Source organism: Erinaceus europaeus, chromosome 3, assembly GCF_950295315.1.
Source record: "Erinaceus europaeus chromosome 3, mEriEur2.1, whole genome shotgun sequence".
Lineage (NCBI taxonomy): Eukaryota > Metazoa > Chordata > Mammalia > Eulipotyphla > Erinaceidae > Erinaceus > Erinaceus europaeus.
Window position 1 is genome coordinate 16,431,224 of NC_080164.1, and position 15,149 is coordinate 16,446,372.

General features: G+C 60.9%; 1 protein-coding gene across 2 annotated transcripts; it reads left to right on the forward strand.

The window, feature by feature from the left end:
• Window positions 1-897: 897 nt before the first annotated feature.
• Window positions 898-15,095, forward strand: GAREM2 (GRB2 associated regulator of MAPK1 subtype 2). Of its 2 annotated transcripts, none has more exons than XM_060186688.1 (6): window positions 898-1,083; window positions 3,336-3,512; window positions 7,196-7,326; window positions 8,427-9,422; window positions 11,791-11,960; window positions 13,021-15,095. In XM_060186688.1, the coding sequence occupies exons 1-6, from the start codon at window positions 972-974 to the stop codon at window positions 13,952-13,954; spliced, it is 2,520 nt and encodes an 839-aa protein (XP_060042671.1). In that variant the 5' UTR covers window positions 898-971; the 3' UTR covers window positions 13,955-15,095. The 2 variants fall into 2 exon arrangements, with proteins under 2 accessions (XP_060042671.1, XP_060042672.1); XM_060186689.1 differs by having other exon boundaries at window positions 900-1,083; window positions 3,336-3,476.
• Window positions 15,096-15,149: the final 54 nt, after the last annotated feature.

Sequence of the window (15,149 nt, forward strand, 5' to 3'; positions counted from 1 at the left end):
GGACATCTGGGATTTAGAAAGTGGGGCCCGCAACTTGTGAAGGGCGGAGGGTGTGGATCTTGGAAAGTGTGTGTGGGGGGTTGCCTGCGGGGAAGGGGGTCACGGGGTGGGACTAGGAAAATGAGGGGCAGGGATGTGGGGCTTGGAAAATGGGGGGGGCGACGGACGGGGTGGGACTTGGGAAGTGGGGGCTGAAGTGAGGGACTTGGAAAGTGAGGGGCCGACGGTGTGGGAATGGGAAAGCCGGAGGAGGTCTGGATGTGAGGCTTGGGATGCGGGGGCAGGGGGAGTGGGGCTTGGGATGCGGGGGCAGGGAGCATGGGGCTTGGGATGCAGGGGCGGGGGGCCGGGGACTCGGGAAATGGGGGGGGCAGGGGGAGTGGGACTTGGGATGCAGGGGCGGGGGAGTGGGGCTTGGGATGCGGGGGCGGGGGCGGGGTCGTGGGGCTCGGGAAATGGGGGGCAGGGGGAGTGGGGCTTGGGGTGCGGGGGCGTGGGACTTGGGATGCGGGGGCAGGGGGAGTGGGGCTTGGGATGCGGGGCCAGGGGGAGTGGGGCTTGGGATGCGGGGCCAGGGAAAGTGGGGCTTGGGATGCGGGGGCAGGGGAAGTGGGGCTTGGGATGCGGGGGCAGGGGAAGTGGGGCTTGGGATGCAGGGGCGGGGGGCGTGGGGCTCGGGAAATGGGCGAAGGGGTGGCTCTGGGCGGCGGCGGCAGGTGGTCCAGCGCTGGTCCGAGCCCGCCTGCGTCGGGAGCCGGGCAGGGGCAGCGGCCCCGCGGGGCGGGTCTGGCCGATGGGGGGCGGGAGAGGCCGCGCAGTCCCGGCCCGCAGATGTCGCCCCCTGTGGCGGCCGCGCGTCACCTGGGCTGCGGGGCGGGGGCGGGGGCGGCGCCACGTGACGCGGCGGGGGCGGGGCGGGGCGGCGGGACTGGCCGTCGGGGCTGGCACCGCGGCCCCGGGGCGCCCATGCCATGGAGAAGCTGGCGGCCGGACTGGCGGGGCTGCGCTGGAGCATGGGCGCCTTCCCGCTCGACCTCATCGTTAGCCGCTGCCGCCTGCCCACGCTCGCCTGCCTCGGGCCAGGTAGGGTGCAGGGTGCGGGGGCCGGGGAGCGGGGACCGGGATGCGGGGCCGATGTGCGGCCCGCAGGTGCGGCCCCGACTCCGCGCAGCTCCCTGAGCGCCTCCTCGGCATCGGGGGCCCCAGAGCTGTGGGTCTGCACCCCCTGCGCCCCGCGGACGGGCCCCGGGACAGAAAGCCGGGACGGCGATGGGCCCAGGGCTGTGCTCTCCGGCCCCGCTGCAGCCCAGCCGCTGCGCCCGCCCCGTCGGTGCACCGCCCCCGCGGCCCCCCGCAACCCCCTGGGCCGCGCCCCCGCCGCCTCTTTGTCTCCAGCTCCTCACCTCGAACCCCCGCGCCCCCGGGGCTCTGAACTCTGTGTCTTCTCCTTCTCCTCCTTCTCCTTCTCCTCCTCCTCCTTCTCCTTCTCCTCCTCCTCCTCCTCCTCCTCCTCCTTCTTCTCTCTCTCTCTCCCCCAGTCCGGTTCCCCCACCCTCGGGACCCTCCTTGCAGCCTCCTTTCCGGGGGGGGGGGGGGAAAGCGGCCTCAGATCCCGGGATGAGAGACACCAGTGAGCAGGGCCCCCAGATGCCACCCCCTCCCCCAGTCCCGGGACGCGGGTCCCCCGCGGGGCCGCTGGGGGAAGGGGCTGGGGGGAGGGGCAGCAGCGGGGCTGGCAGCCAGGCCGGGGGTTTTGTGTGGAGAAGAATAGGGGTTTGGCCCGCGTTGGCACACGCGCTTCCCTGAATGCTAATGGGGGCAAGGCCCAGCGCCTCTGGCTTCCCCCGCTGGCCGGCTCCGTGGGGGCGTCCAGGCCAGGCAGCCGCCTGAGCACCCTGAGGACGGGGCGCGGGGTCCGGCTCTCTCACCGCCCTCCAGCCCAGCCCGCACCCCACCCCAGCCATGGCTGAGCTCTGCCGCAGGGCCTCTTGGGGGCGTCCTGGCCGCTTGTCCTGCTTGCATGCTCGCCTCACGGCCTGTCTTCACACAGGGCAGCAGACTTGGGGGTGAGCAACTGGTGTATGGGGGGGGGCTGTCTGTGGCCATGTGACACCGGCCGTGTGATAGGCTGTGCTCACCATAGATGCAGCTGTGCCCTCGCACTGGGAGGGGCCCTTAGTGGGACCGTGGGGCTGAGAGACAAGGGCCTGTCACAGTGGGGGCGTGAGCATGGCTGCTGGTGTGTGCCTGGGAGGACTGTGTCCCAGGAGAAGACCATCGGGGTGGGAGGGGTGCAGGGCAGAATGCTGTGGCACCCTCAGAAGGTGGAGCTCTCAAAGAGACTCAGTGCCACCTCCCAGGCCCTCTCCACACACACACCACACACACACACACACACACACACACACACACACACACACTAGTAGCCAGGTCCAGCAGTCTGGTTCCCAGTTTCTTTCACCATCTGCACCCCCATGCAGAACCTCCAGGCAGCCCCCAGACTCAGAGCAGAGTTCCTGGACATGGTGAGGAAATCAAGTTTGAGAAGTTGAGTCCAGGCAGCGGGAGGAGGCTTCCCCACCCCCACAGGCCACCAGCTGCAGGCTGGCCTCCTGGAAGCAAGGCCTCCCGCTTCCCTGGAAACGGTTGCTGAGGCTGGAGCCTGTGGGCCAGACCCCTCCCCATACCTCTGTCTCAGTCCGCTGCCATGAGACCAGCCTCTCTTCCGAGCCCCCCTTCCTTCCTCTGTACTAGTGGGCTCCCTGACTGGGAGGATGAACAGGAAGCAGCGCCTCTGAGATGGGGCTGGGGGTACCCAAGACTGGCTGTTATCTGGGTCCCCCTGCAGGAAAGCCCCCCACCTCAAGCCAGGGATCTGCACCACTAAGCCTTGCTGTTCTCCTGATGCAATGGTGGGTGGTTCTGCGGAGCCCCCCAAGCTGGGACCCTCAGTCCACAGTCCCTCCTGGGTCCTCCTCTCCTCACTCTCCTGCAGGGGTGGGCGGGGTGAGAATTCAGCTGGGTGAATCAAGTGGCCCCACAGCTGCTCAGTCTCCCCCCTTCCAGTCAGGATTTACTGCCCCCCACCCCAGTCTGCCTGCTCCATGCACAGCTACCCTCATGGGCCCAGAACTCCTGGACTGCAAGGCTGGCTCTGCTGGCAGGCCCAGGACCAGAATAGTGAGGGGCGGTGGCCTGCTGAGAGACTAGCCCTGCCCCACGGCCCCAAGGCCACTGCTGGCTGACCTGGATGTTGAGGGTGGGGTTGGGGAGTTGGCCCCAGAGGGTTGCTCTGCTCTTCTGACAGCCCTGCCCCATCCCCTCTCCTCTCCCAGGGGAGTATGCCGAGGGCGTCAGTGAACGAGACATCCTGCTCATCCACTCCTGCCGCCAGTGGACCACAGTGACAGCACACACGCTGGAAGAGGGCCACTACGTCATCGGGCCCAAGATTGACATCCCTCTGCAGTACCCAGGTGTGCCTGCCTGCAGGGACAGATGGCAGGAAGCTGGTGTGTGTGGAGCGGGGATAGGTAGGAGGGGGGATAAGGAGGAGGGAGATGGGGTGACCAGCCTTTCTGGGGAGCTGTAGGGCAAGGCCAGGACAAGGCTGGCTGGGTGGGGACCAGGGTTAGAGTCAGGGGCCAGCAGTTTTCTATTTTATTTAATTAATTATTTGACAGAGAACAGGGAGAGGTTGAGAGGGGAGAGGGAGATAGAAAAAGAGTCAGAGAGACACCTGCAGCTCTACTTCACCATTCCTGAAGCGTTTCCCCTGCAGGTGGGGACTAGGGGCTTGAACTCAGGTTCATGCACGTTGTGCTGTGTGCGCTTAACCAGGTGTGTCACCATCTGGCCACAGTTTTATTTTTTTTAGAAGATCTTTCATTTCTTTATCAGAAAGAAAACCTCAGGTTTGTAGGTCCTGTGCTCTACTCATTGAACTACCCCTCTAGTCCCTGAGCCTCATTCTGTTTGGTGGAGCTCTAGGTTTCTGACTCACAGTTTTGCAAACCTGTGATTCTTCTTATATTTTTATTCTTGAATTGATTTTAAGCTAACATGTGAAAAAACAATATGCCTTTAAATAGCTAAAGACTTAAGCCCTAAGTAGAGCTGTCCAGTGTGAACCTGGAGCTGTCTCCTTGACCCTTTTTTGGGGGGCTGGGGGTCCAGCCCACGATCCCAGGCACAGAGGCATATGCCCCATCACTGAGCCATACCCCACCTCACCGATCCTGTTTCGTTCAGCATCTCAGATCGAACAGGGCAGCGTGCATCTTCTCTCTGCTGTGTCACCAGAAAAATCCAAAGACAGAGGGACAGATGCTGATGCTCTCTCTGTACCTGTCAGCTCCACTCCTGTTTGTCCCGTGTGTGTGTGTGTGTGTGTGTGTGTGTGTGTGTGTGTAGCTCACTGTCTTCAGTGACTGTCTTCACTGACTGACTTTGAACAACTGTTAAAACTTCAAACATTTTTATATGCAACAGAGATGGAACTTGGAATTCCCTGCATGTACTCTGCTTCTCAGCCACCTCCCCAGCCTAGTCTTTATATCTTAATGATCGTGTGTGTGTGTGTGTGTGTGTGTGTGTGTGTGTGAAAGAGAGAGAGAAAGAGAGAGAGCACGCACACGTGTATGTGTGTATAGTGCAAAGCACTGCTCCACCATCCACAAAGTTGTGCTTGTTTTGTCTTAGTTGGGAGCCGGGGAGGAGCCCAAGGCTTTGTGCAGGCAAGGCACACGCTCCACAGCTGAGCCACTCCCCAGCACCCAGAGGTGTTAGATTTGCAAAGAAGATTATGCTAATGGACCTCTACTGTGATCTGTGAGTGTGTCACTGAAGAGTGTGCTTGGAGAAGGAATTCTGCAGCTGAAAACAAAAAGTCCAGCTCTGCCATTTGCCCCTGTGAGCCCAGGCTCCTGCAGCAGCCCGGAGAGTAGCCTGGACTGGGGGTTTGTTTGTTTTTAATTGTGTGTGTGTGTGTGTGTGTGTGTGTGTGTGTGTGTGTGTAAGTATGGGGGGGGGGGGCTGGCTCTTCACTCCAGGTAGACTTTTAGAGAGAAAGACAGGTAGCTTCCTCCAGTACAGTGGGGCTGGGGAATGGAACCTGGGTCTCATGCATGGAAAAGCAGGTGTGTGATCCAAGAGGGTGCCTTGCCCACCTGCCACACACCACTCCCAGGGAAGCTCAGGCCTTTGGTAGCTGCTCAGCTCGGTTTTTCGCACCCCCACTCTCCAGCACTTAAGTCCTGACACAGCTATTCATAACCTTCTACGGTGGAACCTTGTCCCCCTCCAAGTGGCTTTGAGGCCTGGGGTGTCATTTTTAGGGGAAAAGAAACAAGATTAGAAAAAGTCCTCAAGACAGGATTCAGACTCCTGGAGCTCTTGCATTTCAGCTCCTATTAACAACCTGAGAAGTTAGGGTACAGGGCCCCCCAGGAGCCATGAGGGTACCCCTAGCCCTTTCCCCTCACTCTTGGGGTCCCCTCCCCTGTGCAGGCACTCTGTGGTCAGCGGGCGGCAGCTGGCCTGCTCTAGTGTGTGAGAGGGGGAGGGGCGTGGAGGGACGGGCTCCAGGATGGAGTGGACAGCGAGGGGTCTGAGTGCACCGTCAAGCTGATTCCTCCTGCTGAATTAATATTTAATAATTTGGGGGCGGAGAGGGCGGGGCCCAGATGGGGGAGGGGTGGCGCCCAGCAGCTGGGTTGGAGGGAGAGATGTGTGGCCAAGTGAGCCCAGCCTCCCCTCTGTGACCCCTTGACCCTGGGGGTTCAGTAGTTTGCTTCCACATTACAGAATGGCATAATCAAAGCCCTGAGAGGTTCATTCACTGGCCCAAGGCCACCCCACCATTGGTGGCCATGCTGAGGGTCAGTGGCAGGAGGAGAAGGTACCCAGTCCAAGGTGGGGCTGAAGAGCTTGGAGGGCTCTGGAAGCGGGGAGGGGTGAGACAGGTCCCTGTGGGTCTGAGAGGCCGTGAGAGGAAACGGGGCTTGGAGGAGAAGGCTTCCAGGGACCACAACCTCACTCCCGGGAGGTCTCCCTTCCTTCCACCAGGCAGTGACCTGGAGGGGGTGGTGCTGGCTACCATGGTTACATTGATTCTTCAAGCCACATCCTCTCCCTGCTCCTGCCCAGACTTGGCTCTCACTGAGAGATGGGTGGGGTGGGAGGTGTGGGGGGTGTCAGAGGCCACTGCTCCTGAATTACCTTGGGAGTGTAGGCCTGTGTGTTGGAGGGGGGGGGGTCTAGCACCATGGTGGTGGTGGACTCCTTCCTTTCCACGGACCCCTCCCTACTGTGACCCTTCCCCTGAGGCTTCCCAGCGTCTTTCTTAGGGGTCTCAGAATGTTCACGGCAGGGGAGGGGACAACTTTCTGGGAAGACATCTCCTTTTTCTTCCTGCGTTGAGATGTTGATGCTGCAGGCTCTGTCCTTGGCCTCATGCACAAGGCCTCAAACTCTGCACACTGTGTGTGTGTGTGTGTGTGTGTGTGTATGTGTGTGTATGAGAGAAAGAGAGAGAAGAAGAAGGAGGAGGAGGAGGAAGAGGAGGAGAAGAAGGGATGAGAATGAATCTGGTTTCTGGATGGCTGGAGGTGGGTGGGGGTGTTTCACAATCCCCCAGCTCTGTATGCAAGCTGATGTGTGTCAGTGTTCAGGGACTAGGAATTCACTGGGCATTTTTCAGGGAAAGTCATCTAAAAGGCTAGTTATCTTTCTTTCTTTCTTTTTTAGATTTGCTTGTTTACTTAGGGGAGGGGAGACAGCCAGGGCATCACTACACATGCATTGCCAGGGTGGATCCCCATGCTGGAGAGTGGTATTTCATCCACTGTACCACCTTCCAGCCTGCACTCCCTCACCTTCTTATCTGAGACCTTCCCTGCCCCACACCTGGGGCCTCCTGTCTTGGAGGGTAGCTCTGTGCCTGTGTGCATGGTGCCAGTTTGCAAAGGGTTTCTTCAGGCTGGTAGAGGCTAACCTCCTCTCGCACTTGGGGTCTAGTCGCTCGGGATCTGTGCCACCTTCCCACGGAAGCTGGAGCCAGATGACAGCCTTTCCCACCCCAGACTGGCGCAGCGCTCCTGCCCTCCTGCCTCCCAGAGGGGTTGGTGAGATGCTGGCAGCCAGAAGCAGGGGCCACCCCAGGGAGGCCCAGCAGCCCTCACTGCCTCCTGTGCAGGGAAGTTCAAGCTCCTGGAGCAGGCTCGGGACGTTCGGGAGCCGGTGCGGTACTTCAGCAGTGTGGAGGAGGTGGCCAGCGTCTTTCCTGACCGCATCTTCGTGATGGAGGCCATCACCTTCAGTGTCAAGGTCAGTCCCTGCCGCCCCAGGTCAGCTGCCCCCAAGCTGCCCTCCAGACTCCAGGGGGGCAGAGGTGGCACAGCGTGACTCTGGTGCCCTGATGCCTCCAGACCTCTGGTGCAGTGATGCCTTGATTCACCCCAGACAGGAGAACTTCCTGCAGAAGGAGGGAGGAGGTGAGAGGAAGTATGTGAGGAGGGTCAGGGCAGACTTCCTAGCACTTGCTGGGGGTAGGGATAGCAGTGGGGGCTCAAGGTGCAAACTGCCTCACCACTTGGGTTTCCTTAGCTCTTTGCTGTTGAGAAACCTCTCCTTGCCCACCAGCATTACTTCTCTTCACGGTAACCAGGTGCCTGGAAGGGCCAAGCATTGCAATGTGAGAGTGGTAGATAATGACAATAAAAGTGGCCGCTTATGGAATATGGTCAAAGTTGTCCTGATTGTCTCTGTAATCATTACAGCGACTCTTGTTTTGTATTATTTTTAATTTTATTACAAGAAAGAGAGTGGGGGTAGGTAGTATAATGGTTATGTAAAGAGGCTTTCATGCCTGAGGCTCCAAAATCCCAGGTTCAATCCCCCACACAACCATAAGCCAGAGCTGAGTAGTGCTCTGGTAAAAAAAAAAAAAAAAGAGAGAGAGAGAGAGGGGGAGAGACAGACAGACAGGCGGAAAGAGAGAGCACGATAATTTTACATGAGGCAGAGAGAAGAGATAGAATAGAGGTGGAAGCTTGTGCACCATTCTGGTACATGTGGTGCCTGGGGTCAAACCGAGAGGACCTCAGGCAAGGCAGGGCCGAGGGTCACCTGCTCCAGCCCCCTCAGGCGGGGACTCGCCGAGGGGAAGGGACCAAGCTGGGGGCCATGGGCATCCCCAGTACTAGCTGACACTGGCTCAGAGGGCAGCTCTGTGCCCAGGCATTTGGGTTCCAGTTTGCACGGGTTTCTCCAGACTGGCAGAGGGTGGCCCCATCCTGCACCCACAAGCTCTCGGGGCTGTTACAGGAGTTGCTGCGCTGGGGAGATGGTAGCCATCAGGCAGGATGGAATGTGTGTGTCCTGGGCGCCCGGCCAGACTCAGGCCTCCCTGTGTGTGGGGTCCCCAGGTGGTGTCGGGCGAGTTCAGCGAGGACAGCGAGGTGTACAACTTCACGCTGCACGCGGGCGACGAGCTGACGCTGATGGGCCAGGCGGAGATCCTGTGCGCCAAGACGCCCAAGGAGCGCTCGCGCTTCACCACGCTGCTGCGCAAGCTGGGCCGCGCGGGGGCGCTGGCGGCGGGGGGCGCGGGGGGCGTGGGGCCCGCCAAGGCCAAGATGCCCTGCCTCATCTGCATGAACCACCGCACCAACGAGAGCCTGAGCCTGCCGTTCCAGTGCCAGGGCCGCTTCAGCACCCGCAGCCCGCTCGAGCTGCAGCTGCAGGAGGGCGAGCACACGGTGCGCGCCATCATCGAGCGCGTGCGGCTGCCGGTGAACGTGCTGGTGCCGCGCCGGCCGCCGCGCAACCCCTACGACCTGCACCCGGTGCGCGAGGGCCACTGCTACAAGCTGGTGAGCATCATCTCCAAGACCGTGGTGCTGGGGCTGGCGCTGCGCCGCGAGGGCCCGGCGCCGCTGCACTTCCTGCTGCTCACCGACGCGCCGCGCTTCGCGCTGCCGCAGGGCCTGCTGGCCGGGGACCCGCGCGTCGAGCGCCTGGTGCGCGACAGCGCCTCCTACTGCCGCGAGCGCTTCGACCCCGACGAGTACTCCACGGCCGTGCGCGAGGCCCCCGCCGAGCTGGCCGACGACGGCGCGCCCCCGCGGCCCCGCGCGCGCCTCTGCCTGCCCGCGCCCGCGGCCCCCGGCCCCGGCCCCGGCCCCGGCCCGCGCGCGCCCGCCGACGCCGACCAGGACTACGTGAGCCCCGACTGGGCCTGCGCGCCCGAGCCCGCGCCGCCCGCCGCCGAGATCCCCTACGAGGAGCTGTGGGTGCACCAGGCCGACGGCCTCGACGGCAGAGCGCGCGCGCCGCCCGGGCCCGACCTCATCTCCTTCGGCGCCGCCGCGCTGCCCCGCGCAGAGCCCGAGCCGCCGCCGCTGCCCCCCAAGTCCGAGGCGGTGAGTGGCCGGGCGGCGCCTGCGAGGTTGGTCCCGGGGCTCCAGCCCGGATCCCTGACCCCTGACGGGAGGCAGAGGCCGGGGAGGTGCGGGGACAGACCGGGTGCCCCGGGGAGGTGCGGGACCGGCTAGGTGCTCTGGGAAGGTGCGGGGACTCCAGAGACACGGCGACTCTGGGAGGTGCGGGGACAGAGGCACAGGGGCACGGGGGTGAGGTGGACACACAGGACACACAGCCGGGACAGGCACAGGGCGGCACTGGGAGAGGTGGGAACGCGCCCCTGCAGGGGCGAGTGTAGAACAGCGTATCCAGCAGGATCCACAAAACAGTTGTCGGCTGAGAGGAGGTTTGGAACTGTGCTGCACACCCGATCAAGCGCACATAGTACCAAGAGCAAGGGCCTGGGCCCAAGCCCCATCTCTCCACCTGCAGGGGGGCTGCTTCAGGAGCAGTGAAACTGGTCTGCAGGTGTCTCTCTTTCTCCCTCCCTCGCGATCTCCTCCTCTCCTCTCTATTTTTCTAAGTCCTATCCAATAAATAGGGGGGGGAGGCCACCAGGAACAGTGGATTCGTAGTGACAGCACCAAGCGTGGAGGTGAAAAAAAAAAAGGAAGAAAAGAAAAAGTGTACACCCTACGTGTTGTGCCGGGAGATTTTTTTTTGGTCTCCAGGGTTTTATTGCCGGGGCTCGGTGCCTGCACTAAGAATCCACTGTTCCGGAGTCGGGCGGTAGCGCAGCGGGTTAAGCGCAGGCGGCGCAAAGCACAAGGACCTGCATAAGGATCCCGGTTCGAACCCCGGCTCCCCACCTGCAGGGGAGTCTCTCCACAGGCAGTGAAGCAGGTCTGCAGGTGTCTGTCTTTCTCTCCTCCTTTCTGTCTACCCCTCCTCTCTCCATTTCTCTCTGTCCTATCCAACAACGACAACAACAATAATAACTACAATAAAACAACAAGGGCAACAAAAGGGAATAAATAAATAAAATAAATATTAAAAAAAAGAGAGAGAGACCTCACAGTCTCACTGCTGGGAAGCTTTCTCCTGAAACTGGTGCTCCCATGTGGTGGTGGGGGCTTAAATACCGGTCCACTGGTGTGAGGAAGTGTGTGTTGTATCCTGGGGGCTGTCTTCTAGCCCCCAACGACTTCACTTTAAAAAAAGGAGTGGGTGGCTGGGCGGTAGCGTAGCAGCTGGTTAAGCACACACGGCGTGCAGCACAAGACCAGTGAGGCCCTGGCTCCCCACCTACAGGGGGGTCACTTCGAAAGTGGTGAAGCAGGTCTGCAGGCCCCCTCTATCTTTCTCTCTCCCTCTCTGTTTTCCCTCCTCACGATTTCTGTCTTATCCAACAACAACAACAGCAATAACAACAACAAGGGCAAACAAAACAAAACAAAAAACAGGCCAGCACAATAGCTCACTTGAATTTGCCATGTGAGCGACCCAGGTTTGAGCCCCGCCCTCACTGCACTGAAGGGAGCTTCAGTGTTGTGGTCTTTCTCTTTCTGTCTTTCTCTGCCTCAGCCTCTGTTTCTGTCTTTAAAAAAAACGTACATAATGAGGGAGAGACAGACACAGGATTGACTCTTGGGCATCACACATCGAACCCTGTGCTCCATTCACAGCTGGTCCCACAACCCCTTATTTTACTTGCTTATTGAAATGCCATTGTCTGGGGCTCAGTGTCTGGATAATGACTCCACTATTCCCTGAAGCCATTCTTATTTTCTTTCTTTTATTTAATAGGACAGAGAGAAATAGGGAGGAGGTGGGGATAAAGAGAGATACTTGCAGCCTTATTTCACTGCTCATAAAGCTTCCTGCAGGTGGGGGCGGGGCTTGAACTAAGGTTCTTGCTCACTATAAGGTGTGACTGCCAGCTGGGCCACTCTCTGACCCCAGTGCGCTTGTAAGATCCTGGAGGTTTCGGGACCACTCTCTGCCTAGATTTGCACCCTCCCACCTGATGGGTTCGCATGTGTGATGCCCAAGGGTCAATCCTGTGTCTGTCTCTCCCTCATTATGTACGTTTTTTTTAAAGACAGAAACAGAGGCTGAGGCAGAGAAAGACAAAGACCACAACACTGAAGCTTTTTATCCAGTACTGTCCCATGTGTCTGCATTCACACGGGCTCCCAAGGCAGTGGGGACAGTGTGTGTGATGTGGTCCCTTCCCAGGGGAGCAGGCTGGAGACCTAGGGGAGTGGAGGGTGGCACAGTGACTGGGAGAGTGGTTGGGGTGTAGGGCAGGGCAGTCCTTCAGTCAAGAGGGGTAAAATACCATCCCAGATCCCCCACCCCCAGCTGCATGGGGAGGGCAAGCTGTCCACTGCCCCCGGATGGGTGGGTCATGGCCTGTGTTTGCAGGTGAAGGAGGAATGTCGCCTGCTCAACGCCCCTCCAGTGCCTCCCCGGGGTGGCAATGGCAGCGGCCGGCCCTCGGACAGCCCCCCGGTACCCCCACGCTTCCCCAAGCTGCAGCCAGTCCACTCGCCCAGCTCCAGCCTCTCCTACTACTCGTCTGGCCTACAGGATGGGTGAGCCCCTGCCTTCCCTGGGTCCGGGACCCCCTGAAGTGGAGGGGTGGGGGTGGGGCCAGTGCCTAGGAAGAGGGGACCTTCAGGCCTGGGGGGGCTCTCCAGCTGCAGCTCTCAAGCAGGAGGGGGTCTGGACCCCAGTGCCCTGGTCACCTGTTGCTGCTGGTCCACTGCTTATCTAAATGACAAGCCTTGGTCAGGAGCCTTGTTGCTTGCGCCCAGACTGGGGCTTACCACAGAGCAGGCTGCTCCTTGCACGTGCGCACACTCACACACACACACACACACACACACACTCTCTCTCTCTCTCTCTCTCTCTCTCTCTCTCTCCCCCTCCCCCTCTCCCTCTCTCCATTCTCTTCTCATAAAGATGGTTTTATTTATTGGCAGGGGCGGGGTTCGAGGGAGAGGACCAGAGCACTGCTCAGCTCTGGCATGAGGTGGTGCCAGAGATTGAACCTGTGGCCATTGGCTGGGGCCTCAGATATGCAAGTTGGTGCTCTGCCAGAGCGAGTGAGCTCCCCCACCCTGCGCCTTGCTCTGCAAACTAAGATTATTTTTAAAATGTTATTTTGATAAAGATTGAGACAGAGAGGGAGAGAGAGAGAGAATCTATAGCCTGCCGCACTGCCTGTGAAGCTTACTCCTGCAGATGGGGGCCAGGGGCTTGAACCCTGGTCCTTGTGCATGGTAGTGTGCACTCTACTCGGTGTGCCACCCCCTGGCCCCTAAATACTGTTGATGTAATTCAGTGTTGCTTCATTGTTCCTGACTTGGGACTGGAAACAAGAATGGGGAAGGCAGGCCCAAGAGACGGCATAAGGGTTCTGCAGCAGAATTTCATGGCTGAGGCTCTGAGGTGCTAGGTTCAATCCCTTGACCACCATAAGCCAGGGCTGAGTGGTGTCTGGAAAACAATAGCAGAATGGGGGTGGGGTGGGGTGGGGCTGAGTTGCTTTGATCAGCGGTGGCCCCGAGGGTTGTGCTGGGTGTGCCCCGTGTGTGGGACCGGGTGTGCCTCTCTGTGTGTGTCCTGACTGACCCTTGCCTGTCTCCCCAGGGCAGGCTCCCGAAGCGGCAGTGGCTCCCCGTCCCCTGATGCCTACTCCCTCTACTGCTACCCCTGCACATGGGGCGACTGCAAGGCGGCGGAGTCCTCCAGCCGTGCTGCCCCAGGCCTGCTGCCATCCACCACGCAGCCCGGCCAGGCCCCCCGGGCCCTGGCCGAGCCCCTGAGCAGCAGAGGAGCCTCCCTACTGGGGGCTGACAACCCGGCCAAGCCCTACCACAGCTGCCCACCCCTGTTCAAGCCCTCACATCCCCAGAAACGTTTCGCTCCCTTTGGGGCTCTCAACCCCTTCTCAGGGCCTGCCTACCCCTCTGGCCCCGCCACGGCCACCTCCTCAGGTCCCCTGGCGGCCTCCAGCGTGGCCTACTCCCCGGGCCCTGGCTCCCCCGGCCAGGCCTACCCGGCTGCTCCCGCTGCCTCCCCCACCTCCTCGTCTGAGTGGCAGGAGCCTGGTTTGGAGGCCTTTGACACCTTCGAGCTGGGCACAGGTGGCTCTCCTGAGCCCGAGCTGCTGCGTGGCCAGGAGCCCCGAGCTGGGGGTGCACCCGCTCCCCACCTCTCACCACTTGGACCCCCCAAGGCCTTTGACATGGAGGGCGCGGCGCTGCGGCAGGTCCCTGCCCTGTCGGCCCCCACAGCCCTGCTCTCCCAGGGGCGCCTGGAGGGGGCTCCGGCCAGTCCCCGTGACGCTGGCCCCTGGCAGCCGCCCGCTGACCTGTCGGCGCTGTCACTGGAGGAGGTGTCCCGCAGCCTGCGCTTCATCGGGCTCTCGGAGGACGTGGTGAGCTTCTTTGCCCGTGAGCGCATCGACGGCAGCATCTTCGTGCAGCTGAGCGAGGACATCCTGGCCGACGACTTCCGCCTCACCAAGCTGCAGGTCAAGAAGATCATGCAGTTCATCAAAGGCTGGCGGCCCAAGATCTGACCTGCCCAGGTGGCCGGGGAATCTAGGGAAGGTGGCTGTGAGAGGGGGTCTTCTGGGCTCGGATCCACGCTGCAGATGTCTCTTCTGTGGGGCGAGGGGGCTGCAGGCACCGCACGCCGCCACCCAGAACCTCGCAGACTCTACCCAGCGCTCCTCAGGCCTTGGGTTAGAGACCAGGGACAGGATAGCCCTAACCTCAGTGGATACCCCAGGTGCCCTCCCAGTGCTGACTCTGATTCCCTGGGGTGCCCTTCCAGCCTGCAAGAAGTCCATGGAAGAGTGGGGAGACTGCCAGGTGCCCCTTGATTCTAGAGGCCATCACCCTCATTGGCTCAATGTTGCCTGGCCCACACCTGGTGACATTCCTGGGCTTCCTGTCACTGGCACAGGCAGGAGAGCATGGGGATACGGGGACTCTGGGCCTCTCCCCTCCCCCTGGGGCTCAGGCCTCCCACTCTCGTTTGTGTATTTCCAAGTGCCTGGATCTTGTCCTCCTGTCCAGTTTGTCCTCCTGTCCAGGGCCTCAGCTTAGGACTGGGATTAAGTGTAGCTTCCTAGCAACCGCGCGTTGGTGTTGAACAGAGCTGGGGCCAGGGTGGTGTCAGTGTCTGGGCAGGGCCCTGGCACAGCACAAAGTCCTCACTCGCCTCTGGGGAACCCGGTGATCCGTCTGTCACCAGGTGCCCAGCCCACTGAGTGCTTCCCTCTCGGCCTCACACCCTCTAGCAGCAGGTACGGCCTGCATTGCTGTCTTCCCAGCATGCCTGGGTATTTATTTTCTCAGTGTGCCCTCATAGGAGCCAGGAGGTCGTGCTGGTGCCCAGACAGACAGCCTGGGCAGTGAGGAAGGGGTGCCAGCAAGTGCAGCGCAGACGCTGATGCCCATACACGGCTTCCTTGCCGTCACTCACGCCGTCCTTGAAGGCCTACAGGAATAAACGCTAGGGCGCTGCAGACTTGTGCGCTACTTTCTTCTGGAGGCCGGGGGAACAGGCACGGGGCACGTCACGGGGCAGGAGGGGCTTTGGACTGCACTTGTGTTTCTTTCCTGTGTTCCCCAGGACCCTCACCACCTGCCGCCAGCATCTCCACAGAATCCACGCTTCCTAGAGGGAAAGCCCCTGGACTCAGAGCTCACCTGCCTCCACTGAGGCTGGCCTGTGCAGAGGGCCAGCTTGTCCTCCTGTCCAGGGCC